Below are 27644 nucleotides of genomic sequence, written 5' to 3'. Positions count from 1 at the left end.
CAACAACGTGATAGCTTTATTGAACACAATAATCATTTTGGAACAAAAGATTTACAATATTGATTTGACCGTTTAGTGAACGTTGCAATTTAGCATTATGTGTAGGTAGAAAATAAAAATGTGCAGCCAATTGTACAGCAATTAACTTTGGCACATTAAAGTCTACAACACAATGTCCTAGTTTCATCACTATTTCTGCTTTGCAAACTACCTGTTATCAACAAAGGTAATTCAGGTATTATCATTGTTCATGTCCTTGAACCCATTTAGGCATCAGTTCTCAGGATTTAATACATTACCAACATTACAAACACTGCCAATGACCACCTGGTAGATTAATATCAAAACACACCATGCCGTTTATGTTGCTGAAAGTTTTCTGGATATCTTGGACCGAGTACTTATACAGAACGCAACAATTATGGGTTTGCACACATGTATGTATAAAATATTTTTGCACAGGAGAATTTTGTAACATGTATTACAGAGGCAGAGGTAATGGCTAGATATTTTAATAAAATTCATATGTGTTGCTGTGAATTTAGCGTGTAACAAATTTCTAAAGCAGATTCAGTTCCACTTCTGCTCAATGTGAAGTGGATCTACAAATCATCTGAACTGAGAACCAAACGCTTCTTGGTCAACTGCTGTGGATAGAAATGAGAGCTTATATCACTTCTGACGTCTACCTTTATCAGAAGCTGTACTGTATTTTTCGAAATACTGGTTTCTCCAAAAATAACTTATTAAAATACATATAATTATTATGTAATTTTTATCTCCTGGCAGAAAAATTTCTCTGGCCACGTAAATCTAAAATACACAGTCACGATTTCCAAATAGTTAGCTGACATTATTCAAAAGAATCATTTTGTAAATAATGTTTTGCATAGTCTCTAGACGATCAATGAAACCATATGACTGTTAGGTGAACAATGATTTTGAATCCCGTTCATTATTGCAAAGAAGTTCATTCTTAAAATGCGTTTGAAAGTATATTTCTATTTCCTCCACAGCAATGAGAACGCTGCTGTTTAGCAGTCTACTGTTGCTCTGCAAAGAGTCATTGATTTCCACCTCCGATTCTCTTCCTAGTGAAATTACTACAGAATTTTCAGTTGATCTCTATCATGCCCTTCGCTCAGTGCAGATGAACCAAAATCTTATTTGCTCACCAATGTCTATCAGTCTTGGCCTAGCAATGATAGAACTGGGTGCCAAAGGAACCACTTTGCAACAGTTAAGAAAAGGTCTACATTTTGATAAAGCACAGGAAGGTAGGTAAAACTCTGTGTGTACCTGTTGCTTAGTGATCCACATTAAAATAGATTTTGAATTGCAGAAATAAATTGTTTTCCTGTTCACCTGTATAAACTATGCCTGCTGGATGCTAAAGTGTTGTGATTCTGATTTTAGGAGAGGAATTTTCTATGTTGAAAAAACAATCCAAAATCATCTCTACCAGCAGTAGGCAATACAAGCTAAAACTTGCAAATGCAATTTACATTCAGGATGGATTCCGCTTGAGTGAACAATATCTCCACAGCAACCAGAACTTCTTTGATAATACTATAAGAACCGTGAATTTTCAAGATTCTGTATCTGCTGCCAACGTTATCAATACATGGATAGCTAATCAGACCAATGGTAAGTGGAACACTCATTTATGGCTAATAGCATTATTTAATCTCAGAAATTAACTGAGTTGAATGTAAATCGGTCATTTCAATTTAAGCAAAGATGTTGCAATATATCTGCACGCATGAAAGCGTATCTCATTCTGAAAGAGAATTTGAAAATGATCTTTGAAATCTGTGAGTACATTTGAAAGGTAATTGACTGAAGAAAATGTCTAAAAATAGGCAGTAAGAAAGTGCAAAATGCAAATTTTAACCCTGAGTGTGGAGCTGACGGAATGAGAAGCAGGTTTGTTGGCTCAAAAACAGTCAGCTCTGAACATTGACACGGGGCTTCCAAGACCTAATTGAACTTTTGCTGACACCAACCAATGAGATGCTTCACCCAACATCAATGGGATATAAGTAGTCGGCATAGACGTTGCTGTTTCTCTAGAGAATGTGAGTGATTCTGCTTCCTTGAAGTCCTCTCTGGTGGCTTTCCATGGAATTTTGGTACTGGAATTGGCGGTCAGAAACTGCTACTCTGAGATTAAAGTAATGCCAAACCTTTAAGTTACAGGGAACAATTGCAATCAAACACTGCTCAAGGTGTTTCAGTATGCCGTGTAATTATAAAAGATAGGTACAGATGGGGAGAATTGATTTTGTTCTCACTTTATGGTTTGTGTCATTTAACATGAGGACAGTTTGATACATAAGAGATGGGAGTTAATTTCGGTGTATGCTTTCAAGTTTGGGAAACTGGGTAATGGTAGGTCATGTGTAGAATTTCACAGAGGGCTTTGGCTGAAGTTTTGGAAATTGGGCACTGTAAGTGAGAGGTCGTGTTTGTGTGTGCACATGTAGAGGCAGTTAGGACTTGACTCTATTTGGTGAGTCACCCATAAATTATTGCAAACATTGGGCTGGAGTCTCCACCACCAGTTTCCGATGTGGCACAGAATCTAGCATCATCAAAAAAGCAGGATTGGTGCCCAATGCTCCAGCACTCACTGGCAACAGTATTGATGTTCGCACCCTGCGCCAGCAGGAGGATGCAAATAGGTCACATTGATCAATTTGCATTCTATTAACAAGCTGGGCACCAGATTCTCCAAGCCTGCGTGATTCTCCAGCCCTCTTGGCCGGGATTCACATGGGCGAGTATTGGTACAGGAATTTCCCAGGGTGGGCTTGTTGCAGTGAACCTCACGGTGGGCCAAGGGGGTAACTCTTTAAGGAAGCTGCCTCCAAAGTCCATCAGAGGCTGACCCTCCCCACCACAATGAAAGTCCTGCCTACCCAACCCCCACCAGAGCCCCCCACCAGATGCCCTGCATAAGGATGACCCCAATCAGCACGGTAGCATTGTGGATAGCACAATCGCTTCACAGCTCCAGGGTCCCAGGTTCGATTCTGGCTTGGGTCACTGTCTGTGCGAAGTCTGCACATCCTCCCCGTGTGTGCGTGGGTTTCCTCCGGGTGCTCCGGTTTCCTCCCACAGTCCAAAGATGTGCAGGTTAGGTGGATTGGCCATGCTAAATTGCCATTAGTGTCACAAATTGCCCTTAGTGTTGGGTGAGGTTACTGGGTTATGGGGATAGGGTGGAGGTGTTAACCTTGGGTAGGGTGCTCTTTCCAGGAGCCGGTGCAGACTCGATGGGCCGAATGGCCTCCTTCTGCACTGTAAATTCTATGAAATCTATGAAATCAGAGACCCCCATAAGAGAGACCACTGCCTGAGACTCCCCCATTACAGAGACCACCACGAGACCCCTTCCCCATTACAAAGACCGCTGTCTGGAAGCCAGAGAACAGTTCAGACAGAGACACTGAACAAATCACTGCTTTAAAACTCACCTGTGCCCTACAACTTCTGGCTTAGGCAGAGAAAGCAGCACCTGTAAATTCCTAGAAAGCGAAAACCACATCTGCTGGGTTTAAACCCCCATAGATCTTTGATCTTCGAGATTTTCATTCACATCTCACATTGTTTTTGCTGCAGAAAGCTTTTGATGGGGTCCAAGAGCTGACAATCATAGCTAAATGTTTATACTCTTTGCAGCTGAATACTTGAGATCCATTCAAGCGAGAAAGGAAATGAAATTAAACAATTCAGACAGCTCGTCATGTGCAAACTGTCAATCACAGCCTTATTTAATCAATTTCCCATTGATGTGAATGAAAGCCTTGCAGATCAAATTTATAGCTGCTGCTTTCTCTGCCTGAGCCAGAGGTGTAGGGCACTGGTGAGTTTTAAAGCAGTGATTTTGTCCACTGTCTCTGTCTAGACTTCTCTCTAGCTTCTAGGCAGGGATTGTTGTAATGGAAGGGGTGTCTGTGATGGGGGTGTCTGGATTGGGGCTCGCTCTTTTGTGGGTCTTTGGTGGGGGTCTCTGTAATAATGTTTCTCGTGAAGGTCCATGTGGAGGTCAAATCACCTTCTTACTGTGGGGCGTTGTGGGGGGTTGACCCCACAAATCCCGTAGCGGGCGAGCGGATTTGCATTGCGGGGGTGGTGGGGGGGGAGGGAGGGAGGCAGCCAACAGACCTAGCTGTCAGGTCACCCACTGGAAATAGCGACCCAGTAGCGGGATTCGTGAGGGAATACCTCACAATCCCCACCATGTGTAAATTTAGCATATGATAGTGAATTGCCTCAGGATTCCTGCTCCCAGTACGAGTACAGATCAGGGGCGATTCATCTCCAGCAGCAGAACATGATCTCCCAAACGGAGAATCCAACCCTTTGTACCGGTTATCTGGCTCTTGCTCTGGTAACTGTCTGGCCTATTGCATTTTCTCTCCTCGTACACCTCCTTGTGAAGAGGGAATGCCTACGTAAGACCACCCTGGTCTGTAGATCAAAGACGGAATCTCAATTGAATACACCAGCCCGCGGGAGGCTGGTAGCAGGTCTACAGCCCACCTGTAATTGAAAGGGGCTTTTCCAGTGATCTCCACCTTGACAGCCAATAATAATATGTGACCTCCTCCACTGGAAATGAAGTCTTGTTCCAGGAGACTGCAATTATCAGCAACATGAAAGCGTGAGTCAGTGGTGCTCAAAGGATCCTCTGCCCTGTGTTGGGGGGAGTTATGCTTCCTTGTAGCTGGGTTTCTTGTATCATCAGGTCTGTCCTGTGGGCAGCATGTGGCTGAGGAGAAGGCACTGCTGCTCCTCTTGTTTCTCATCAGAGATGCAAGGTAGAGGTGCATTAACAACCCCCGTGTTCTGGAGGAGCTGAGTGCAGGGAACATAAGAACTAGGAGCAGGAGTAGGCCATCTGGCCCCTCGAGCCTGCTCCACCATTTAATGAGATCATGGCTGATCTTTTGTGGACTCAGCTCCACTTTCCGGCCCGAACACCATAACCCTTAATTCCTTTATTCTTCAAAAAACTATCTATCTTTATCTTAAAAACATTTAATGAAGGAGCCTCAACTGCTTCATTGGGCAAGGAATTCCATAGATTCACAACCCTTTGGGTGAAGAAGTTCCTCCTAAAGTGAGGATCAAAGTGACTAAAATGCAATACAGGTACACTGATTTCCAAGAAGTAGGAAATCACCTGTCAAGCAGTATAGCACACTCTCAGAAGAAGTACCGTGACTTCAGTTTCATTGTTTGAAAACTTCCCAGTCTGTCAGTTTTACTGAAGTTCTCCCCCTGTGCACTCACCTTGCTGGCATTGGTGAGATGCAGTTAGCTCAAGAAATTCATGCATTGGCCATGAAAGGCAAGATGAAGTTATTACCTGTTAGTTTGTTATAATGACTTAGCTGGCAGACCCATGGGCCTTCTCTCTTACCTATAACCCTGCTCAGGTCAAAGCTTAAATATGGGCAGAGCCATGTTGGGTTCCCAACCCGGTGCCACATGCTTGAGATTTAACCCCTCACCAATGCCCTCCTTCTCTCAGCAGTTAAAATTATGCTCTACATGTTCATGTATAGTAAAAATGTAGCTTTGATGATGCCAGATTCCAAGAGTCTCCAACCTAGCCTCTTCCATTTCTTCATCCTCCTCTTCACAGTATCAAAGTAAGGGCATAGATAGAGTGGATGGGCAGGCACTCTTTCCCAGGGTTGAGGGGTCAGTCACCAGGTTTAAGGTCCGTGGGACAAAGTTTAGAAGAGGCAGGTTTTTTTACACAGAAGGTGGTGAGTGCCTGGAACGCGCTGCCAGGGGAGGTTGTGGGAACAGACACATTAACGGCGTTCAAAAGGCATCTTGACAAATACATGGATAGGCTGGGTATAGAGGGATGCAGCACTAGGAAGTGCTGAGAGTTTTGGCCAAGAGTGGTATAATGACTGGTACAGGCTTGGAGGGCCGAAGGGCCTGTTCCTGTGCTGTACTGTTCTTTGCTCTTTGTTCTTTGTTCTAAGTCCATATCTGGAGTGCAAGAGGTACTTTACATAGAGCTGAATAGTAAACAGCAGCAGAAGTCCTGATTCATTCCCAAACTATTAACAATAGTTACTGCCCAGGTAACTTTTCACAAACCTTCCTTAGCAGTACCAAACAATGGCCTCCTTAGTTTGGTGTCCACTACAAGGATACTTGGCAGCTGCTATTAGTCAACTCATGCTACGTAGTGATGTGGAATTCCGGCAGACGTTAAAGGGAGCTGTGAGTTTTTGGGAGGGGATTGCAGGCACACCATTTTTGTTGCTGGATGCGGAGTTCAGTTTATTGATTCAAAATGGGTGGAAATAGAGAGAAAGATCCATTCAGAATTACAAAACACAGAGGTCATAGCTGCATTTTGTATTGGTTAGGGTATAAATTAACTGTGGCCAAGATGCTATCTGGCCAATGGGGGTCACTTGGTGGAATCAAGTTGGGTGGCCACCGTCAGGCCTTCCTGACGACAGAGATCCCTGGTGGACGAAGGCTCGGCATTTGAGAGCTTCCAGCCAATCAAAGGCTAGTAGCTCTTCATGCCACAAATGCCATCTGGAGGGGTGGCAGCTGACTGAAGTTCACCCACCAGAGTGGGTTGGATTGCCAAGGGACCCCAGGCCAAAGCGGTGTAAGGGAGACATGGGGACCGTGGGATGGATCTGAGGGAGGGGGAAACAGGGGATTGGACACAAGTATAGTTTGTGGGGTTTATGCCCCCTGACCGATGCCAGGACACTTGATCAGGCACAGAATGAAATCCCAGGAGATCCGGAGGCATGTAAAAGCCACACAGCCACTGCCAGATGGGAATTCAACCTCAGCTGCTTCCGTCTTCTGACAATTGGGAATGTTTTGCTGCCACTGGGAGATTAGTGGGGGACTTCTCCCTTGATTAAGTGGGCACAGTCGCCATGGTTCCCTTCCTGGTGGCCTGCATTAAATTCATCCCTGTGGTTTGGCTTTTTGAAGCTTTTATTCTTAAAATTTCTTTTCGTTCAATATTTATGCTTATTTTAGGCAAACAGAACCTCTTCCTTAGAAACTACCCATGTGCTTTCAAACTTGCTTATCCCTGTATGGAAAGGTCATTGGCAAAAATGAAAACGGAAATTTTAAGGACCCAGGAACATCTGTGCGTTTCCCAGAGTGATCATGAATTATGTAAATATAGTTATCTTAAAAACAGTTAGCCTATTCCCAAGGTTTGCAACATGTTTGATAACGAACTGTGCCAATCGAAAAACCATAATTCATGTTGAAAAATGATCTTAAAATAAATCATATCGAAATGAACCTATAATAAAGAGAGTGATGTTTCATTGTTCTGTGGTTTTAATGAGCAATCTAGTCAAGAATTATTATTTCAGCTATTTTTTAACGTCCTGAGCTGTTTTGCATCTAATTAGTTCACAGTCAATAGATGCCGGTCCGAATTTTCCAGCCCTTCCTGCGGTGGGATCTTCTAAACCTGTGAAAAGCGATCCTGTCGTGGCAGTTTCGGTGATGGGGCGGGCAAGCCACACAAAATGCTTTAGATCTTGGCGGTACTGGAAGATTCTGCTGCCTCTGCTGCTGAAAAAAACTTTAATTTAGAGTACCCAATTCATTTTTTCCAATTTAGGGGCAATTTAGCGTGGCCAATCTACCGACCCTGCACATCTTTGGGTTGTGGGGGTGAAACCCACACAAGAACGAGGAGAATATGCAAACTTCATACAGACAGACACAGAGCTGGGATCGAACCTGGCACCTCGGTGGCTTGAGGCAGTAGTGCTGCCCTGGTCTGCACATTCTTCCCGTGTTTGTGTGGGTCTCACCCCTGCAACCCAAAGATGCGCAGGGTAGGTGGATTGGCCACTCTAAATTGCCCCTGAATTGGTAAAAAAATAATTGGGTACTCTAAATTATTATTTTTTAAAAAGCTCTTTTTTGCACAATGCAGAAGAAAGTTGGTTTCCCAATGAACTTAAACTGTACATATGGATTTATTGTTGTACATTATGGGACAGAACAGTGGGGTGCACCCTGAATTATGAAATCTTAAAACTCAGAATCCTGGGAATGTCAAAACTGGAATATTAATTTGTCCTAATGGAATTTCCCAGCCAGGTCCACATGCGGAGAAGTGAAGGTTGGGCAAGGGCACAAAGGTTGTGATCAGTAATTATCCTCACCCCTTTCATCTTGAAAGGGGCCCACTTGGTGGTTGTTTGTCCGGTTCCTGTCTAGTCGTAATATCTTAGGAATGATTAGTGTGCCCGAGGGTTAGTTCTGTCAGCTCTTCTTCTTCACTCTTCTTCTGACTTTGAGATATTTTGGGGCATTGCTTCCACTTCTCTATCCCTGTATGGAAAAGGTAGTTGGCAAAAATGAAAACGCAAACTTTAAGGACCCAGGAACATCTGTGTGTTTCACACAGATTAAATGAGTAATCATGAATTATGCATATAGTTATCTTAAAAACCGTTAACCTGTTCCCAAAGTCTGCAACATTTTGGTGCCTCTGAGGGCTGGCTGTGGTGGTGTTAGATGGTGAGCCTTGGTGATAAGGACACTCAGATACGGACCTACATTGGCATTTGGGTGGCCAAATTCTTTTTTTATTAAGAGTGGCCTTGGTTGTTGGGAGGGCCGTGGTTCCTGGGCCGGCAGAGGGTTCAGCCCTCCCTCCCAGGATGCTCCCGAGTCTTGGGGTTGCTCTGATAGCCCTCACGTCCTGGAGGGTTTTCCCCCTCTTTTATAATTAGGATCAGTTTATATTCCTTTTTGGCTCTTGGTCTCACAACATAAAAATTAATTTTACGAGATGTGGGTGTCACTGGCTCAGCAAGCATTTATTACCCATCCCTAGTCGCCCTTTAGAAGGTGGTGGTGAGCTGCCTTCTTGAACAGCTAGTCTCTGAGGTGTAGGTACACCCACTGTGCTGTTAGGGAGGGCGTTCCAGGATTTTGACCCAGTGACAGTGAAGGAACTGCAATATATTTCCAAGTCAGGATGGTGAATGACTTGGAGGGGAACCTCCATGTGGTGGGGTTCCCAGGTATCGGCTGCTCTTGTCCTTCTAGATGGTGGTGGTTGGGGGTTTGTAAAGTTCTGTCTAAGGAATCTTGACGGGTTCCTGCAGTGCATCTTGTAGATGAAAATGAAATGAAAATCGCTTATTGTCATGAGTAGGCTTCAATGAAGTTACTGTGAAAAGCCCCTTTTCACACGGCTGCTATTGTCCGTCGGTGATGAAGGGATTGAATGTTTGTGCATGGGGCATTTAAAACAAATATAGATTTGTTATAAAATGTGATTAAATGTTTGTTTTCAGGTAAAGTCAAAAGCTTGGTTACAAGTCAATCTGTCAACTCTTTGACGAAGTTAGTTTTAGTTAATGCCATTTACTTCAAGGGGATATGGAAACATAAATTCAATTCAGAGAACACCAGACTAATGGAGTTTACCAAACAAGATGGCTCGGTAGTTCAGGTACCAATGATGCACCAACAAGTGGCGAGCAGATTTGGTAAGTGCTATCAAAAATTACACATTTTACCAAAATCGGTATTAAAAATTAAATAATAAAATTTTGTGTCGAGAGCATAAAGAGATGAAAAAAACTTGCTCGGTACACGGGATTCTGCCCTGCCATTGCTTGGCTCCCTGAGTTCCGGCCCTGCCATGGCTTGGTTGTGCAGGCTTCAGACCTGCCATTGTTTGGCTTTGCTGGCTCTGGCCCTGACTTACCTTTGCTTCTCCCACCTACCAGCTTCCAGCACATTGTTCGCTGCTTCACCAATCGCAGACTCTTTCTCTCCCATATTTGCTGCTGATAGGCTGACTAGTGAGTCGGGGATAAACAGGAGTAGGCCAAGCAGAATCCTGCATGAAAACACAACCGGTTGACAGGAATTTTGAAAATTACCTCAGGGGTAATTGTGGGCTGCATCTGTTTCCCAGGCCGTCCCTTGGATAAGCCTGATCTGGAAGGACAAAGACATCACATACAAGGAAACACCAGCATCTAAAAGTTCCCTTCCAAGCAACTCACCATTCTGACTTGGAAATATAATTGCCTTTCCTTCAAGGCGATTGAAAGCAGACCAAGTCAGGCCAGCAGCACGGTTCGATTCCCGTAACAGCCTCCCCGAACAGGGGCCGGAATGTGGCGACTAGGGGCTTTTCACAGTAACTTCATTGACGCCTACTCGTGACAATAAGCGATTTTCATTTTTCAATGTCAATGGGTCAAAATCCTGGAACTCCCTTCCCAACAGCACTGTGGGTGTAGCTTCACCATAGGGACTTCAGCAATTCAAGAAGGCAACTCACAACTGCCTTCTCAAGGGTAATTAAGGATGGGCACCGAATGCTGGCCTAGCCAGTGAAGGGCATATCCCTTGAATGAATTTAAAAACTATAGCCACAAGGTACTTTCCTTATTCATCTTACCTACTATTTACATGCTCCCCTGAGCACTTGTGCATTTACTTTTTGAAAGTTTGCTGTGAATCTGCATTCACTACATGAGCAAGAAACTTATTCAAAGGTCTATGATTGCAAAAAGAAAGATTTCCTGACTTCTAATCTAATTCTATGCCTGATATGCCGATATAACAAATACTTCTGTCCTCTTCTTCTTCCAAAGCAATCCAATTCATAAAATCTGTCGCCATGGGTACAATCTGGTCCCTCCAGCATTTTAACTGTTCCACCCAAATCATTTGCCCTTTCAACATATCAAATGCTACATTTAATCTAAATAAAAAGCCATTTGGCAGGCGCAGATAAATTCCCCCATCACACCTAGATCCAATTATCAGCTGTTTCTGCTCAAGCATTCTAACACTAGCGCAGAGGTTTGTGTCATCTGTCAACTTGCACAAGTATCCCCAACACCTTCCCCTATCAACACTGTCATGCACTAAACAAATCTTATGTAGTGTTATCGTAAGAATTGTTTATATCTCTCATATAATTATCTTATTTATGTTTTCTATATTTGTAACTCAACATTTTAATAAAATAATACAATAACAATTTTAAGAATTGTTTTTATATTATTATAAAAAGGTGTGTGGGAGTGCAATCTATGATTATCCATCTCAATCCACTTATCTCCCTATTGCTTGTGTTGAGGTGGGGCGGGGTGGGGGGGGGGGGGGGGAGGGGTGGGGGGAGGTGGGGCGGTCCCCTGTATCCATAATGGGGGTGGGGGAGTTTATTTAATCCTCTTTTAACCAATTCCTTTAGATAGGAGTTTATCATGTTTGGACTTGCTAGTTTAAAAAAGAGTTACTAATTTATGCCTGTTAGCATATTTTATGCAAATTGACCATCAGAAATAGGCAGTGCAGGAAAAGTTAACTCTTCTTTGATCACTGTTTACTGTTAACATTATATGCGATACTGAACGTTGGAACTCCAAGTCACGAACTGACCCCACCATTTGTGTTTCATCTCACATCAGTCCCTTTCATAATTACACAGTTAGTACTGCAAACGCATTTCATATTTATTGAAGAGAACAACAGATTTTGGTCTGGGCTGTTTATTCAGGTGTTAAAGCACAAACAATATAAGGATATAAACACATGATAAATCTTACTGCCTTGTGGAGTTAGCGACTGTGAAGCAGCAAGTTTGCTCAAAGTTAAAAAAAATTGGTTGTTAAAGCTAACAAACATGCCTCGGTTAGGTGACAATAGACAATCTACAGTAGTGAGGATGTTAAAAACAGACATGTAATGCACCAATTTACTTGCAAAATACATGGAATCATAGAATTTTATGAAGGAGGCCATTCAACCCATTGTACCTGCACCGGCTCCCGAAACAGCTACCTAGCTAGTCCCATTTCCCATCTCTGTAGCCCTCTCAATTCATTACTTTCAAATATGTGTCCTGTTCTCTTTTGAAATCTCTTATGGAATCCATCTCTACCACTCGCCCAGGCAGTGCATTCCAAATCCCAACAACTCTCTGAGTAAAGACGTTTCTCCTCATCTCACCCCTAGCTCTCTTACTGACCATCTTGAAATTATGACCCCTGTCAAAATTGTTAATAGTTTTGAATACCTCAATAAGGTCACCTCTTAATCTTCTCTGCTCTAAGGAGAACAAGCCCAATTTCTCGAACCTTTCCTTGTATCTGAAATTCCACATTCCTGGTATAATTCTAGTAAATCTTCTTTGCACTAATCCTACACTAACAGTACTAATCCTGAGGTCTGGAAAATTTCTGTCGACGGCTCCTTAGTGTTCTCCCTTACCTCTCTCGGCAATCTAGGATGCATCACATTCAGGCCTGCAGACTTCTCCACCGAGAGTGCTGCCAGCCTTTTTAGCAGCTTCTCCAGTGCCCTTTAGCTGCATGCTGGTAGGTGGAAATGGCTACTCATCTCAATTCACTATAGCAGCCATTGTGCCAGCTTCACGTTTTTTCAAAGGATTAGTAAACAACGCCCCCGTGATTCCTTGCTGGCGAGTCGGGTAATTCCCAGGAGGACGACTGTTTCAGAAACCTCTCTCTATGGTGCGCAGTGAAGCGAGTCTCTGCTCCAAATTAGCCACATGTTGGTCAAGGACTGCTACCCTCTGGCACTTGGTGTAGATGTGCGTGTCCTGGATAACATCGGGAGAAAAATCTTGTATTGAATTCCTTAACTGATAAGCTCTCATTGAATCATGCAGCACTGAAAGAGACCATTTACCCCATTGCGCCTGGGCTGCATTGGTAAACAAACACAACAGTTTGGAGTTGCTACTTTTCGAAAATGGGATGATGAACTCAACAGGTTCATATGACTGAAATAGTATCCAGTGTAGGAGTACTGGGTTGCAATGACTGGTGACCAGTGACTAACAACAATAGAGGTTTATTGAAAACACTGAGCAGCTCCTACATGCTGTGTGTCTGCCTGGGCCCCGTGGAGAACTCCTGCACCCCTGACAGGTGGTCATCCCAGCGTCCACCTGGTCTACACACTGGACAACTTATTTTACAACTATCTTCATTCTTCGAATATTCCTCATTAATGAACCATATACAAAGAAAACTATTATAATGCCATCTTGGATTTTGAACATCTGAATCCAATCATTTTCAATCTTTCTACAGGCTATTTTACAATTGGTAAAATCGGTTATCAGGTTTTAGAAGTGCCTTACAGTGGAGACGAGGCCAGCATAATCCTAGCACTACCAGCAGAAGGAATTGAATTAACAGAGTTTGAAAAACATATTACACCACAGATTATCCAAAATTGGCTTTCCACAATGGCAGAAGAAGACATTGAGATTAATCTCCCAAGGTTGGTTACCAAAATTTACCATTCCACATTTCTGTTAGAGAGCAGTAACAGCTCATTAATTTTTGTCCATTCCGGTAGAAAATAAGTAGATGTTAAGAGGAGACATTTGTAGAAAAGTATGTACAGTGTCTGAAATACATGTGCAAATCAGTTTTTATTGCTATTTGTTTAATAATAGTGATAATCGCTTATTGTCACGAGTAGGCTTCAATGAAGTTACTGTGAAAAACCACTCGTCGCCACATTCCAGCGCCTGTTTGGAGAGGCCGGTACGGGAATTGAACCCGCGCTGCTGGCCTTGTTCTGCATTACAAGACAGCTGTTTAGCCCACTGTGCTAAACCAGTCCCTTGATTCTTGTCATGAAAACCAATCAGAAAATGTTTGCACGGGCAACACGGTGGCCAAGTGGTTAGCATAACCGCCTCACGGCGCTGAGGTCCCAGGTTCGATCCCGGCTCTGGGTCACTGTCTGTGTGGAGTTTGCACATTCTCCCCGTGTCTGCGTGGGTTTCGCCCCCACAACCCAAAAATGTGCAGAGTAGGTGGATTGGCCACGCTAAATTGCCCCTTAATTGGAAAAAATAATTGGGTAATCTAAATTTAAAAAAAAAGAAAATGTTTGCACAGGCGTAAGAGATCTTGGGCGCGATTCTCCGCAAATGCAGTGAGTCGTAAAGGCTGCCGTGAAACTGGCCGTGTTTCACGGCAGCCTCTGCGCCCCCTCCCGGGACCCAATTCTCCCCCCGGGCGGGGCTAGCAGCGGGGCCCCGTGAACCATGGCATCGTGGCCTTAGCGACCGTTGCTAAGTCCGCGTGCCAAGCGTCACGCCGGCTGACGCGCACAATGACGTCAGCCGCGCATGCGCGGATTGGACGGCTCCAACCCGCGCATGCCTGGGGCTGTCATCTCCCTCGGCCGCCCTGCGGACTGATCCTGCGGGGCGGCGGAGGGAGAAAGACTGCGTCCGTTACGGACGCACTGCCCGCGATTGGTGCCCACCGATCGCGGGCCCATGCCCCCCTTGGCACGGCCGTGGTACTGCCGTGCCAAATGGGGCCCTGGATGCCCAGAACGGGCATGTTGCGGCCGTAAAGGCCTGGGAACTCGGCCCATCAGCCTGGGGAGAATCGCTGTTCGCCGTAAAAAACGGCGAGCAGCGATTCGTGTCGTGAGGCGGCCATGGGGGGGGGGGGGGGGGGGAGAATAGCAGGAGGGCATGAAAAATGTCGGGGACGCCCTTCCGCTATTCTCCTACCCGTCGTGGGCAGCGGAGAATCGCGCCCCTTGGATCTATTCTAGTGAGTTTGCAACTGGAACTGCTACCTCAATGTTAAGGTGATTTGCATGTTTATTCTGTATCACATTTAAGTATGTTGATACGATTCAGATTTCCACTGGATACCTAAACCTCTGTAATATTCAAAAACAGGCATTATTAAACATCTGAATAAATGAGATTCCTCCCTATAAAGTTCCTTTGTACAATCCCCCAAGTGGTCACCGTGTTAAATTTGATTTGATTTATTGTCACGTGCACCGAGGGACAGTAAAAAGTATTGTTCTGCATACAATCCAGACAGATTGTTCCATACATGAGAAAACATAAGACATACATAAATATCTGTGCTGAGTTTGGTTTATATCAGGGCAGCAGATGATCACAGTGCCTGTGGAATAATGAAGCAACCGTCAATCAAGGTTCTTGCACTTGTCTATTCAGCCAATGCTATTTGAAGTGCCTGTGTGAGGATGGGAAGAGAGCATCAAGCTTGTGGGTGTTACATCTCCCACTAAATAATTTATCAACATACAATTTTTTTAAAAATGCTTTGTTTATTCAATGGATGGATGATCAGCAAAATTCTCAGGAATGACAGTACTTGGAAGGAAAAACTATTCTTCCGTAGTAGGCGGAAGTGAATGTCATATGCCTACGATTCAAAATAAAAACGCAAATCACTTCTTGGTTTTCTTTATTCATTATATAGTCCATCTCAGTTTATAGGATGAAGTGCCTAATTCATCGTCACAAAGGTGAAAGTAGAGTTCACAGACTGTTCGGATTATACAAACATTTTCTGACTGGCTTTGCTTAATCCCAAGGGCAACAACCAAAATGATGTCTGTTAAAAATCTTTTGCTATATTTGCCCTTTTCTGACATTTTACTAGAAAGGAAAAAGAGAAAAGGCTGAAACACAACACAAGGTCCAAAAGCTTTGTGGTCTTTTTTTCTTTCAGTTGCTGATTGACAAGAACATGTTCTGTTCTGCTTTATGTTGTTATTCTTTAGTTTTTTTTAACAACTTATTCTCCCAGTTCAGAACTCTTGTGACTTTAGTTCATTCCATTATCAGTGCCCTTTTTTTCAGAAACCATACGGGATTACCATTTACTTTAATATCTTTTTCTGTAGATCTTTAAGGCTGGGAATTTGTTTACTTGTATGTTGACAGCTGATAGCATCAAGAAAAAGTTGTATTGAAAAAAAATCTTCAGCAAATTGAGAACTAGGAATGACCTCAGGAGTCAGCACCGCTGTCAACATAATGTATGCCAAATGTTTTGCCCCAGATTTTCCCATCAAAATAACGGTGAGACTTACAGCACACATGATGCAGCAGTTCCAGGGAAAGGCCGAATGCGCAATTAAACTGAATGAACCAATTAAATGGTGAAGGCAGGAACCCCCAGGCGAGACAGCAGCTGAGGGTCCCCCACCCCCCCGCCAAGCCTGGGGTGTCAGCAAAGATGGCTACTCCCCTCCTTGCCACCCCACAGAAGCCCTTCTGCCAGATTTACGTTTTGCAAAAGGAATACAACGGAGCGGCAACGTGTGCACTTGCTGTGGAGGCCACTGAATGGCGGGAGCTCGGTAGATACGGGGTGGCTCTCGTTAATTGTATGGAATTGAAGGGCGGCATGTGGCGCAGTGGATAGCACTGGGAGTGCGGCACTGAGGACCCGGGTTCGAATCCCGGCCCTGGGTCACTGTCCGTGTGGAGTTTGCACATTCTCCCCATGTCTGCGTGGGTTTCACCCCACAACCCAAAGATGTGCAAATTAGGTGGGTTGGCCCTTAATTGCCCCTTAATTGGAAAAAAAATAATAATTGGGTACTCTAAATTTAAAAAGAAAATATTGTATGGAATTGGGGCAGAAGTGGTGATAATTAGTTTCTTGCCACGCTGAGGCAAGATCCCGATTTTGCCTACTGGAATGGGCCAGTTACATCATAAACAATTTAGTGCCTGGCTTGGTTCTCATTTTTGGCCTCTCCCTCTATTCTCCTCTATTCACTCGCTTGTGTGAGAGTGTAATGAGGCCAGAGAATCGCGCCCTAAAAATATGAGCCAATCACATAAGAACAACTGCAAAGAGAAAAAAGCGTGCAAAGTGTTCTCACCCAAGTTGTTAGGGGCTGGTTTAGCACAGGGCTAAATAGCTGGCTTTTAAAGCAGACCAAGGCAGGCCAGCAGCGCGGTTCAATTCCCGTACCAGCCTCCCTGGACAGGTGCCGGAATGTGGCGACTAGGGGCTTTTCACAATAACTTCATTTGAAGCCTATTTGTGACAATAAGCGATTTTCATTTCATTTTTTTCACTTCATTTTTTCATTTCTTACCTTCTACTCCTGTTAGATTGAAACAAAAATAAAATTAGGCATGACAATTTCATTGCAGCAACACAATACGTTGTTCAGAATTATGTGTAATGAAGATGCTGATATCTTCATGCGTGTTCCTATTTATCCATTCAGTTCTGTTTCTTTACTCCCTATTATTTTAATTTTAAGCAGAAGCATATTTAAAATAAATGGGATTGTTCCAATTTGTCCTGTGGAGTGATAATCTTGTGCTTGGAAATTCCTACAGATTTGCTATTTAAGCACGAGGATGCTTCTCCATAAGGAAATAGTAGTGCTAAGATTATGAGTTAATTTAGACTGCTCTTATCCGACACACAACAACAGACTCCAAAGCAGGATTTTAATAATTCTGGGAAATACTCTTTTATCATCAAAAATGAAATTAATACAATTTTGTTTTAATTTTCCTTGGAATGTGTCACTGGCAAAATGAGCATTTATTGCCCATCCCTAATTTCCTTGAGAAAGTGGTGATGAACCATCTTCTTGAACCATTGCAGTACGTGTGATGAAGGTACGCCCACAATGGTGTTCAGCCAATTGAGAAGGAAAACAGTAAATAAAGTACAACTACAAATACTGGATTGACTTTGTACAGAAACTTTAACACCACTGCAAAGCACATTTCCATTTTGCACAAATGCCACTGTAGTAGTATAACACTGAAAGCCAATCCAACTAAAGTGCAGTGTCCAACCTAGTCTGGAAACTGCTCGTGGGCTTTTGTAAACTTACCGAGAGTTTATTTCAATGTATTGGGTGGCTGAATATTTAATATCTAATGGCTTGAGCATCAGCACATTCCTATTTTGCGAGCCTAAATCACAGCTTAATATAAACAAGACAATGCTAGATGCTTATGGTTATCATAATCATAGAATTTACCGTGCAGAAGGAGGCCATTCGGCCCGTTGAGTCTTCAGCGGCCCTTGGAAAGAGCACCCTACCTAAGCCCATACCTCCATCCTATCCCCACACCTCCACCCCATACCCACACCTTCAACCCATCCCTGCAACCCCACCTCACCTTTTTTTAGACACCAAGGGCAATTTAACATAGCCAATCCACCTAACCTGCACATCTTTGGACTGTGGGAGGAAACTGGAGCACCCGCAGGAAACCCACGCACACACGGGGAGAACATGCAGACTCCGTACAGACAGTGATCCAAGCCGGGAATCGAACATGGGACCCTGGAGCTGTGAAGCAACTGTGCGAACCACTGTGCTACCGTGCTATCCACTACAACAGTTGATCTATCAGTGATAGCTGTTGCAATACTGCATTTCAAACTGCCATAACTGGTGTATTTGTACCAAGAAATGGAAGTAAAATTAACATGCAACTTGCTTAGAACGACCAGTTTCAAATCAAACCTCAGCATCTCTTATCTCCAATAATAGTCCAGCTCACCTGAATCTCAAGTTGGAAAATAAGGTGAGCCAGAAAACCGATTTTGCCTGGTGCATACATAATTAACAAAGAAGTGATTTTGCAACCAGAGTCACTGCACTGAAAGGAAGAGTTTGTGCTGCAGATAAGAATACAAAATTGTAGCCCTGATTTTGTGAGTATGGCTCTCTGCTGGGAGAGCAATAAATACAGACGTAAAGAGTACTGCACCACCCCTTCTCAATTGTTTGATTGCAGTCACATGTGTAGTTTACTTTAGACTACGAAACTAATATTCTCCTTTCTCAATGTAACATTTGTAGGTTTAAAATCCAACAAAGGTTAAATTTGAAAGAACCACTTGAATTCCTCAACATCACTGAAATATTTGAAATTGGAAGTGACCTTTCTGGGTTCACAGGTATGACTATTAGGGTTACTTTTGCACTCCAAGCTAAATGTCATTGGGACTAGATTCTGAGGCTGATGTACACATTGGAATGATAAAGAACTCTGTGGAAAGCCCAGGCATATATATTATGTAATAATTCTCACCATGTCACTTGTCATTTATGTCATGTACGCAACTGTGCAAAATGAAATGAGTACGCAACACCTAAAGGAGCATGGCTTAAAAATGAAAGGATACAGCCAGGAATTTATGTGGATTAACATGTTGGTGTCATTTCAAAGGAGTCATGCCCATCAAGAATGCATGTTAGGAAAGTATGCACATGGTCCCTAATACTTTCTATCTATTAAAATGAATTGACTGAAAATTATGGGGAATGTGTGTGCAGTTTCCTGATATATTTGAGGTTCCGCATAGTGGTATAAAATGTGGGCATAGTTTGGTAGATTGTATTAAGGTATTTGTAGTTTCAGGTAGTTCAACAGTAAGTCTTTATTAACTATTAGAAACTATACTCATAGGTACAGTAAAAGGCAACGTTAAGAGCTGTCTCCATGCTTGCATCCACACATGACTCTGTTCAACGCTACACTGGCCCCTAGGTGTGGGTCATGTGTTCACTTACAACACTGTACTCTGTCCTACATTAACCCTTTATGTGACTGATCCTTATACTACACCTCCCCAAATCTTTATCCAATTTATTACAAGTTATCCCAGTTTACCCCATGTATTACATCATTACTGCTACCCCATCTCCCCTCTCAAGTCTCTGAGTTCATGGGTTTAAGTCATCTGGACACCTTCTAAATTTTCAATATCTTGTTCTCACTGTCTCATGACTGCAGGCTCAGTTGCTGAAGGTAAACTTTGTTGAATCTAATGTTGTTCTGACATCTGGGTGTCTTTTCACCTTTATACTTCTATTCCTTGACATTGAATCACTCTACGTGAATCCTTAGTTTTTGTTATGGTGGTGGTTGATTTATTTCATTCTTTCCAGGGAGAACAAACTCTCAACCCGCCTATGCAGTGGGTTTTATTTGTTTTTTCTTCATGCGACTTGGTGCATTGAGATTGACGTTTCAAAATCGGAAGAATCATTCCCGCTTGTTTCACATTTCCCACTTGTACCCAAATCTTGTTCTATTATTTTCCAGTTGCTTTTCAAGCTTATTAGTCTTTTCATTCAGATCTGCAACTACTCTGGTAAATTCAGTTATTTTTGTTTCAGAGTTGGCTGTGGATCTCTTACATAAGTTTAATAATTTTGCCCGGGCATTCCGTTCCTTTTAACCTATTTCTTTCATGGTCACTGACTGCTCCTTCGACTCTTTCAGTTCATCCTTTAGAACTTCAGTCTTTTTCTTAGAATTTTCCTGATCGCATTTCAAAGTCTGGATTTGCTCTTCCATATTGCGCATGCAGGTTGTTCTGATTGGTTTGAAGTTGGTTGTTAATTCTGCTTTCAAGCAACTGTCTGATGCAAATCTTTTTCAGCGATCAACCTTTCTGTTTCTTTCAAAGCCTTCTTGTGCCTTTGTGATACCTCCTAAATATATTTGTCCAGATCTTAGTTTTATTCATTGAGGACCATAGCTTATCATGTGTTTCCAAAGGTGCGTAGCTAGTTTGAATCTTGCATTTCAAACCTTCCAATTTAGCAAAGATACAACATTTTCTGATCTTACTTAAGCCTTTTCTTTCTCCACCTGCCGGAGATCTATGTTGTTAACATTCATTTCGGTTTCAGTGTTATAAAGTTCTGCTTCAAGTGAAGTTTTTACTTGTTCCAGATCTATAAAGGTGCTGCACATGGCTTCATTATCCACTTGCACCATGGAAAGCTCCCCAACTTTCCCCTCAACCCTAGTCAGCTGGCCCAGCACTACCATCTGCTGTTGCAGTTAGGAAAATGTATCGGCATTTTCAAAAAGATTTATCTTTAAGACTTCTGGAAGTTTTCTGCCTCTCTAGAGTCCTCGTGTAGTTTGTTCAAGTAGTCCCTTTTGTCCTTTCAAGATATTCAAAGGTTTTCTATTCCACTTTTTAAGCTTTGTGCACTCCACAACTTGAAGGTTAAAGTATTTGTCAAAGGCTTTTAATTTTTAATTGAAGCTGGTTGGGGCTTCATTAATGTATTGTATTAGGATAAAATCATCAAATTTACCAAATGAGAATGAACTTCTGATTTCCGACTTCAACTTAAGGTCCTCCCTTTCCTGGAAGAGAGGATTTCTGATCCATGGTTAAGATTTTTGAATTGCCGGTTCAGCTTTAAGAAGTTTCCAAAAATTTAACTTCAAGTGTTTTCCTGAACTTGCCAGTCTTGGTGGATTTTTTTAGTAATGGTGTCCGTGATCTCCGTGTTTAATATTTTTCAACAATGGCTGCCTGGCTGCTTAAGCTTCTCTGCTTTAATACAATGTTTTGGGTCTTGGAAGCTTTGAATCCTAGGTTTTGCCTGGTTTTTAAAGCTGCATACTCAGTCACGATTAATGTATTTTTTCTTTGTTGTGAGTCAGCTTGGCTGCCACATGCCCAGGTGCTGGCTCAGAGATCGTGTTTCTTGGACTGTGAGTTTAAATGGCAAGATCTGACCACTGCACTATTTAACCTTTTTCACGACCTGTGTCCAAGAATTTTAATTTTTACCTCACGCATTCCAAGTCTGCTGACCCTGCACAGTCTGGGTATTGAAGTCTTCTGCTGCAGTGAGGAATTTAATTTATGCCTTCAGTTTCCAAGATTTTCTTTGGCGCTTTTCTCCGGCAATGTCCTTCTGTGACTTTGCTTCTTGAGCTTTTCTTCAGGTCAGGATGCTTCTTTGACTTTTCCCTCAGTTTTCCAGGATTTAAATTTTCTTCTACCGTCTCACAAGGTTTTGAATTATTTCATTTTCTGCCACCATGTTGCAAGGTGTTGGGCATAGTTTGGTAGGTGTTAAGGTAAATTCGTAGTTGCAGGTATTTCAACAGTAAGTATTTATGAACTACTAGCAACTATAATCATAGGTACAGTAATGGTCCAATCTAGGAACTGTCTCACTTGCCTCTACATATGGATCTGTCTCACACTACACTGACCCTTAGGTGTGGATCATGTGTTCTCTTACATTACTGTGTAGGTGGTACTGTACTCAGTTCCATGTTAATTCTGTATGTGCCAGGCCCTTATACCACACATACGGAACTTTGTAAACATGGTCCTGTTGTACAAACCATATATGCCCTTATAGAAGTCGATCTCATGTAAAAGTTGACCAGTGATTTTTGACTTAAAAATCATAGTTTTTTATATCCTCATGTAAAGGCCAACCTTAGCTTTTCAGGGGTGAAACCTATCGGAAGCCCTGTTCGCTCCCTGCTCCACCCAGGGCCCCTGCACACACTCACTAACAATATGAAGCAGGTAGGAGACATAGGATGGTAACCGTAATTTTCAGTTTTTGCTGGTTCGTCCTGATATATTCAGAAGACTCCCATCCAGCTCCCCGACCTCCAACCCAGTTGATTCTGGTATCGTCAGATGCTGCATCGACCTGGCTACACAGAGATACACAGAGAAGGTCGGGTGTGGCATTGCAAATTGGTCAGTCTGAAAGCAGTGCTTATTTTCCTGCAGTCTTCCTGCCAGGCTGGGATGCAGCCACATGGCACTGATCTCCGCAGCTCATCCTTAACTTCACATTGATCCTGGAGGAATCCAAACTCTATCCCAACGTTGTCTCCAGGAGACTGTCTGGTGCCCAGCTTTCCACTTCACCTTTACTCCTTCGGGGTCAGTGTAACAGTATGGTGCATGAGTTGTTTGCACCAAGGCGCCATGCCCATGCAAATAGGAAATCCAGAGATATAAGCTTGCAAAAGATCCCTGTCAAACCGAGTCTGGTTAACTGGGTTTCCTGGTATCGGAGTGAATTGGTTCTACTGGGACTGATCCACATACAGGATGTTTCACGGGCCCAAATCAAGCTCTCACGTCAAATTTTCAAAAACATTACCTGTGTATAAGTTCATCCTTCAATTTTTCACTAACAACTTGGTCTCAGAAATATGACTTTTACATTGGTATATATAGTTTATGGTTGCCTAAACAATTAGTTTGTGACAATTTCATATGTGATATTCTATAGTAAACAACTTTGATAGTACAGTCCACATACTTTTAAAGAACACAGTAGGATTCTTAATACTTGTTGGGAAAATAAGTAGCATTTGGAGCAATTCTGCACAGAAACTAACTGAATTATGCATAGCTAACTCACGGTTTTAGGTAATTCTTTCTTGAATGTTTACAAACTCTCTGTATTAAACATTGCTCTTCCTTTATCTAATTAATATGTTTGTAGGTCTCTCTATCCTTGATGCAAACAACCATTAGGAGAAAAAGGCTTTTCTTTGTTCATTTGTCAGTATGTCTGTGTCACTGTGTGGGGTAATATTTACTGTTGTGTTCTGTGTCTTGCAATGAATCTACAGAACTGCTGGTGACTTAGCCAGAATGATGATTTATTAATGTAGATGTTGTAAGGTAATGATCAGAATCTTATACAGACCAAGTTATTACAGAGTTACATTAGACTCTGCTGGAACTACCCTTATGTGCGACGGTCCTCGTGTATGCTTTATAACCTTCTGCTGGCAGCCGAATTTCACCTGACGGATCTCTGATGTTGCATACTGGTGGGAGGTCCCACGCTGAGTACATGTAATATTATCTACAGGGATATCACCACATCTACCACTATAGAGAATTATAGATGAGAACCTAAACTGCACTACTTTGTGCCACAGACCATTACATTAGAGTAGGGGGTCCCAAACTGGGTTCCACAGACCTACAGAGGTCCGCAAAAGGTTGTGAAGGGGTCTGTGAAATTGGACGCCACCACTTGACTCGTAAACGCTTGTTTGAACGTGCAAAATTTAAAACAAATTAGGGGAATCAAATGCCAATCAGCATCCAGCGCTCCAAGAGGCCTTGCTCTAATTGGCCCTTTGATTTATTTCATCTCACTGTTGCTGGGAAGAATAGCCCACAGTTAACAGTAGGGCTGACGTGAGGCAGGAGCCGGCAAGAGATGCATTCACCAGACGTTGGGCGTTGGTGATGAGGAAAAGCTGCAACTGAACAACAGGGAGGGTGGGACCTTGGGAAAGGAGCTGGTTGGGTTCTGGCCTTGGGAAAGGAATGGGGGTGATTTGTGCCTTAGGAAAGAGTACAGGGGTGGGGGTGGGTGTTGTGCTGAAGGAAAAGAGTATGGTTGGGGGGGGGGATTTTGTGCTTCGGGAAAGGAGTTGGTGGGGGGTGTGGCTCAGGTCTTGGAGATAGGTATGTGAATGTGTTTATGAGGGTGAGTGTGTGTCAATGTGAGAGAGAGAGAGATGTAAGCATCTGTGTGTGTGTGATGAAGAGAGACACATGTGTTCGATATTAGAATTAGCTTTCCAGCATCATTCCTCCCATTAAAAATGACAAAAGGTAAGACTTGTATATTTTTAATCAGAACTTTTAAATCATTACCAGATTAATTTATGCACTGATATAGCTAGAAATGACTTGTTTACATTCGCTTTCTGTGTTCGCACCTATTTTGCAGCACAGAAAGGGGTACCGACATTATGAGATGATGATGTGGAGATGCCGGCATTGAACTGGGATGGGCACAGTAGGACGTCTTACAACACCAGGTTAAAGTCCAACAGGTTTGTTTCAAACACTAGCTTTCGGAGCGCAGCTCCTTCCTCAGGTGAATAAAGAGGTCTGTTCCAGAAACATATATATAGACAAATTCAAAGATGCCAGACAATGCTTTGAATGTGAACATTTGGAGGTAATTAAGTCTTTACAGATACAGAGATAGGGGTAACCCCAGGTTAAAGAGGTGTGAATTGTCTCAAGCCAGGACAGTTGGTAGGATTTTGCAAGCCTAGGCCAGATGGTGGGGGATGAAGGTAATGTGACATGAATCCCAGGTCCCGGTTTTTGTTTCAAACACTAGCTTTCGGAGCATTGCTCCTTCCTCAGGTGAATGAAGAGGTATGAATTGTCTCATACGCTGCAGGAAAGGATGTCCTTAAGCGTGGTACATTGGCAAGACCATGCAGACGCTGCGACAACGAATGAACGGACATCGCGCGACAGTCACCAGGCAGGAATGTTCTCTTCCAGTCAGGGAACACTTCAGCAGTCAAGGGCATTCAGCCTCTGATCTCCGGGTAAGCGTTCTCCAAGGTGGCCTTCAGGACGCACGACAATGCAGAATCGCCGAACAGAAGCTTATAGCCAAGTTCCGCACAAATGAGTGCGGCCTCAACCGGGACCTGGGATTCATGTCACATTACCTTCATCCCCCACCATCTGGCCTGGGCTTGCAAAATTCTACCAACTGTCCTGGCTTGAGACAATTCACACCTCTTTAACCTGAGGTTACCCCTATCTCTGGATCTGTAAAGACTTAATTACCTGCAAATGCTCGCATTCTAAGCATTGTCTGGCATCTTTGAATTTGTCTATATATGTTTCTGGAACATACCTCTTCATTCACCTGAGGAATGAGCTGTTCTCCAAAAGCTAGTGTTTGAAACAAACCTGTTGGACTTTAACCTGGTGTTATAAGACTTCTTACTGTGGACATTATGAGAAAGCTTGTGCTTCCCCGATCACTAGGGGTTCCGCTGCTCGAAAGGTTTGGGTGAAGATTAACTAATTAAGAGTTTATGAATATCATAAAATTGATAATTAGTTAAGTACAAATATGAACAATAGAATTATCACCCAAAATGCTCAGAAATAGTCAATATTCTCTGCAAACTAACTGCTGAGTTTTATAATTGCTCCTTTCGATAGATTCACCTGACCTACACATTTCTCAGGCAGTTCATCAAGCATTTATTGAAATAAATGAAGAAGGGTGTGAAGCAGCAGCATCAGCAGGTATCTCATCACTTTATCAAATTTACATCAGTTTTATATTCAGACATGTACCTCAGTTGCTTTTCATCCCTGCATTTTAATAAAAGGAAAACAAGTAGAACTGAAAACGATTGATTGAAATTATCTCTCCACCAGTTAAGTCTTTTTTTACCTTCTTTTCGATAACTATTCGAAACCTGATGATGTCCCACTGAAACATACTTCACTTGACCCACTTCATTCCCAAGAATTAGATCCCGCATTCTGCCTCATTGTGCTGGAAACACCAGTAAGAAGTCTTACAACACCAGGTTAAAGCCCAAGAGGTTTGTTTTGAATCACGAGCTTTCGGAGCACTGCTCCCTCATCAGGGAGATCTGAGAAACACAGTGATCAGGAAAGTTCCCTTGAACACATTTTGAAAAATTCCCTCCTCTTTTTACCTTGTACACTGATACTACCCCACTCTGCACTGGGACAACTGAAGCCGCCCCCCCCCCCCCCCCACCCTCCCCCGCGTTTTCATTGCTCTACAGTTCTTGCATCTTTCTTCAAGTTTCTTCAAGTTTGCTCCACTCTTTCCAATCTCGGTGGTCTATAGTACACAGACTAACCAAAAACAACCATCACTAAGCCAACGCTGACACCTACTGTTGTTATTAATATGGAGGGGGGGGGGGGGGGTGGTAATACAAGCTTTGTAGCTTTGGTGCAAAATAAACTATGTTTTAGGTTTGTTTTATTTATTTTCCAAAACGATGTGGAAAATATGGTAGTGTTGAAGTAATTTTCCTGATATTTGGTGTTTTCATGCAGGTATGACAGCAGCAATTATGAGCCTTCCTCGACATCGATTTATGGCTGATCGACCATTCATGTTTCTTATAAGGAGCAACTTGACAGGTAATGTTTCATTGGTTTAATTTGTTTATTCGTGTCTTTTGTTGGACTGTTTTTGAGAGCTCAGTTATCATTCATTAAACAATGCAAAATGCTTTATGGTCTTACTCAAACTTAAAACCATGACATTTGTTTATCTTTGATAACAATCTGGAGCAAAGAAGTTGATAGTGAATAAATTAATCATGAATAAACATATCATATACAGCAGTGATCATTTTTGTTTTGTTTTTAGAATGCAAATCTTTGCTGAAGTTACCATGGTTTAGCCAAACAGATCTGCAGTTCAAGAATGATCACATGTCACACCATTAAGAATACTTCCTAAGGGTTGCTTTCTCAGATACATTTTCCACAATTTCAAAAGTTTAAATACATAAATACAAAATAGCACACATCATCTTGGTGTTCTGCTTACTCTGAAATTGGTCTAGAATTGTTGAATATCTAGCCAGTTGTCACTTGTAATAGATATTTCACAATTTTATTTGCCTTGATATAAATGTTTTTGAATTGCAGGTTCAGTTTTATTTATGGGAAGAGTGATGGACCCTGAGGTGATGAATTCCTATGGGAGAGATAAGGATGCGCTGTAAAATAAAAACAATACTGTGTAAACTAATATGACTGAATTTGTTCTTTGTTTGTTGTTGAATTGTCAAACAAAAGAAAATCTTGTTACACTGGCACACCCTAACCGCAAACAAAGTTGAATTGTATTAAAATCGGGGAACAGCTTCATGAGCATTCCAGAAATCCAAAGCACATGAACAAACATTATAAAAAGAGCAGATTGCTTTAGGAAGATGTTCTCCTTAGTGTCTCAAAGGAAATATCCCACTCTTTTTGTCTGTTACTTTGTAAGTTCAACCGGTGCAACTCCATTTACTGTCTTGAAGAGGTCTGCACACTGCAAACTGGTAGGTGTCCAGCTGGATGAGACCATGAGGAGGAGCTCGAGAGTAATAAGGTCAACAAGCACAAATTGGCTACCTGTGATCTGCAACATTGCGCCACCACAAAGCCGTTGTGTAGCTAGCA

General features: G+C 42.6%; 1 protein-coding gene across 1 annotated transcript; it reads left to right on the top strand.

The window, feature by feature from the left end:
* The first annotated feature begins 461 nt into the window (after positions 1–461).
* LOC119976402 (serpin I2-like) lies at positions 462–27225 on the top strand. The gene is made up of 9 exons (XM_038816924.1): positions 462–495; positions 1017–1277; positions 1417–1647; positions 9348–9542; positions 13137–13329; positions 18697–18794; positions 25638–25724; positions 26520–26606; positions 27123–27225. Exons 1-9 carry the CDS (start codon positions 477–479, stop codon positions 27197–27199), a joined length of 1248 nt encoding a protein of 415 aa, XP_038672852.1. The 5' UTR covers positions 462–476; the 3' UTR covers positions 27200–27225.
* Positions 27226–27644: the final 419 nt, after the last annotated feature.

The sequence above is a fragment of the Scyliorhinus canicula genome, chromosome 13, assembly GCF_902713615.1.
Source record: "Scyliorhinus canicula chromosome 13, sScyCan1.1, whole genome shotgun sequence".
In the NCBI taxonomy this organism is placed as follows: domain Eukaryota; kingdom Metazoa; phylum Chordata; class Chondrichthyes; order Carcharhiniformes; family Scyliorhinidae; genus Scyliorhinus; species Scyliorhinus canicula.
Note: the sequence above shows the minus strand (reverse complement) of the source record. Positions and strands in the feature narration are given on the sequence as shown.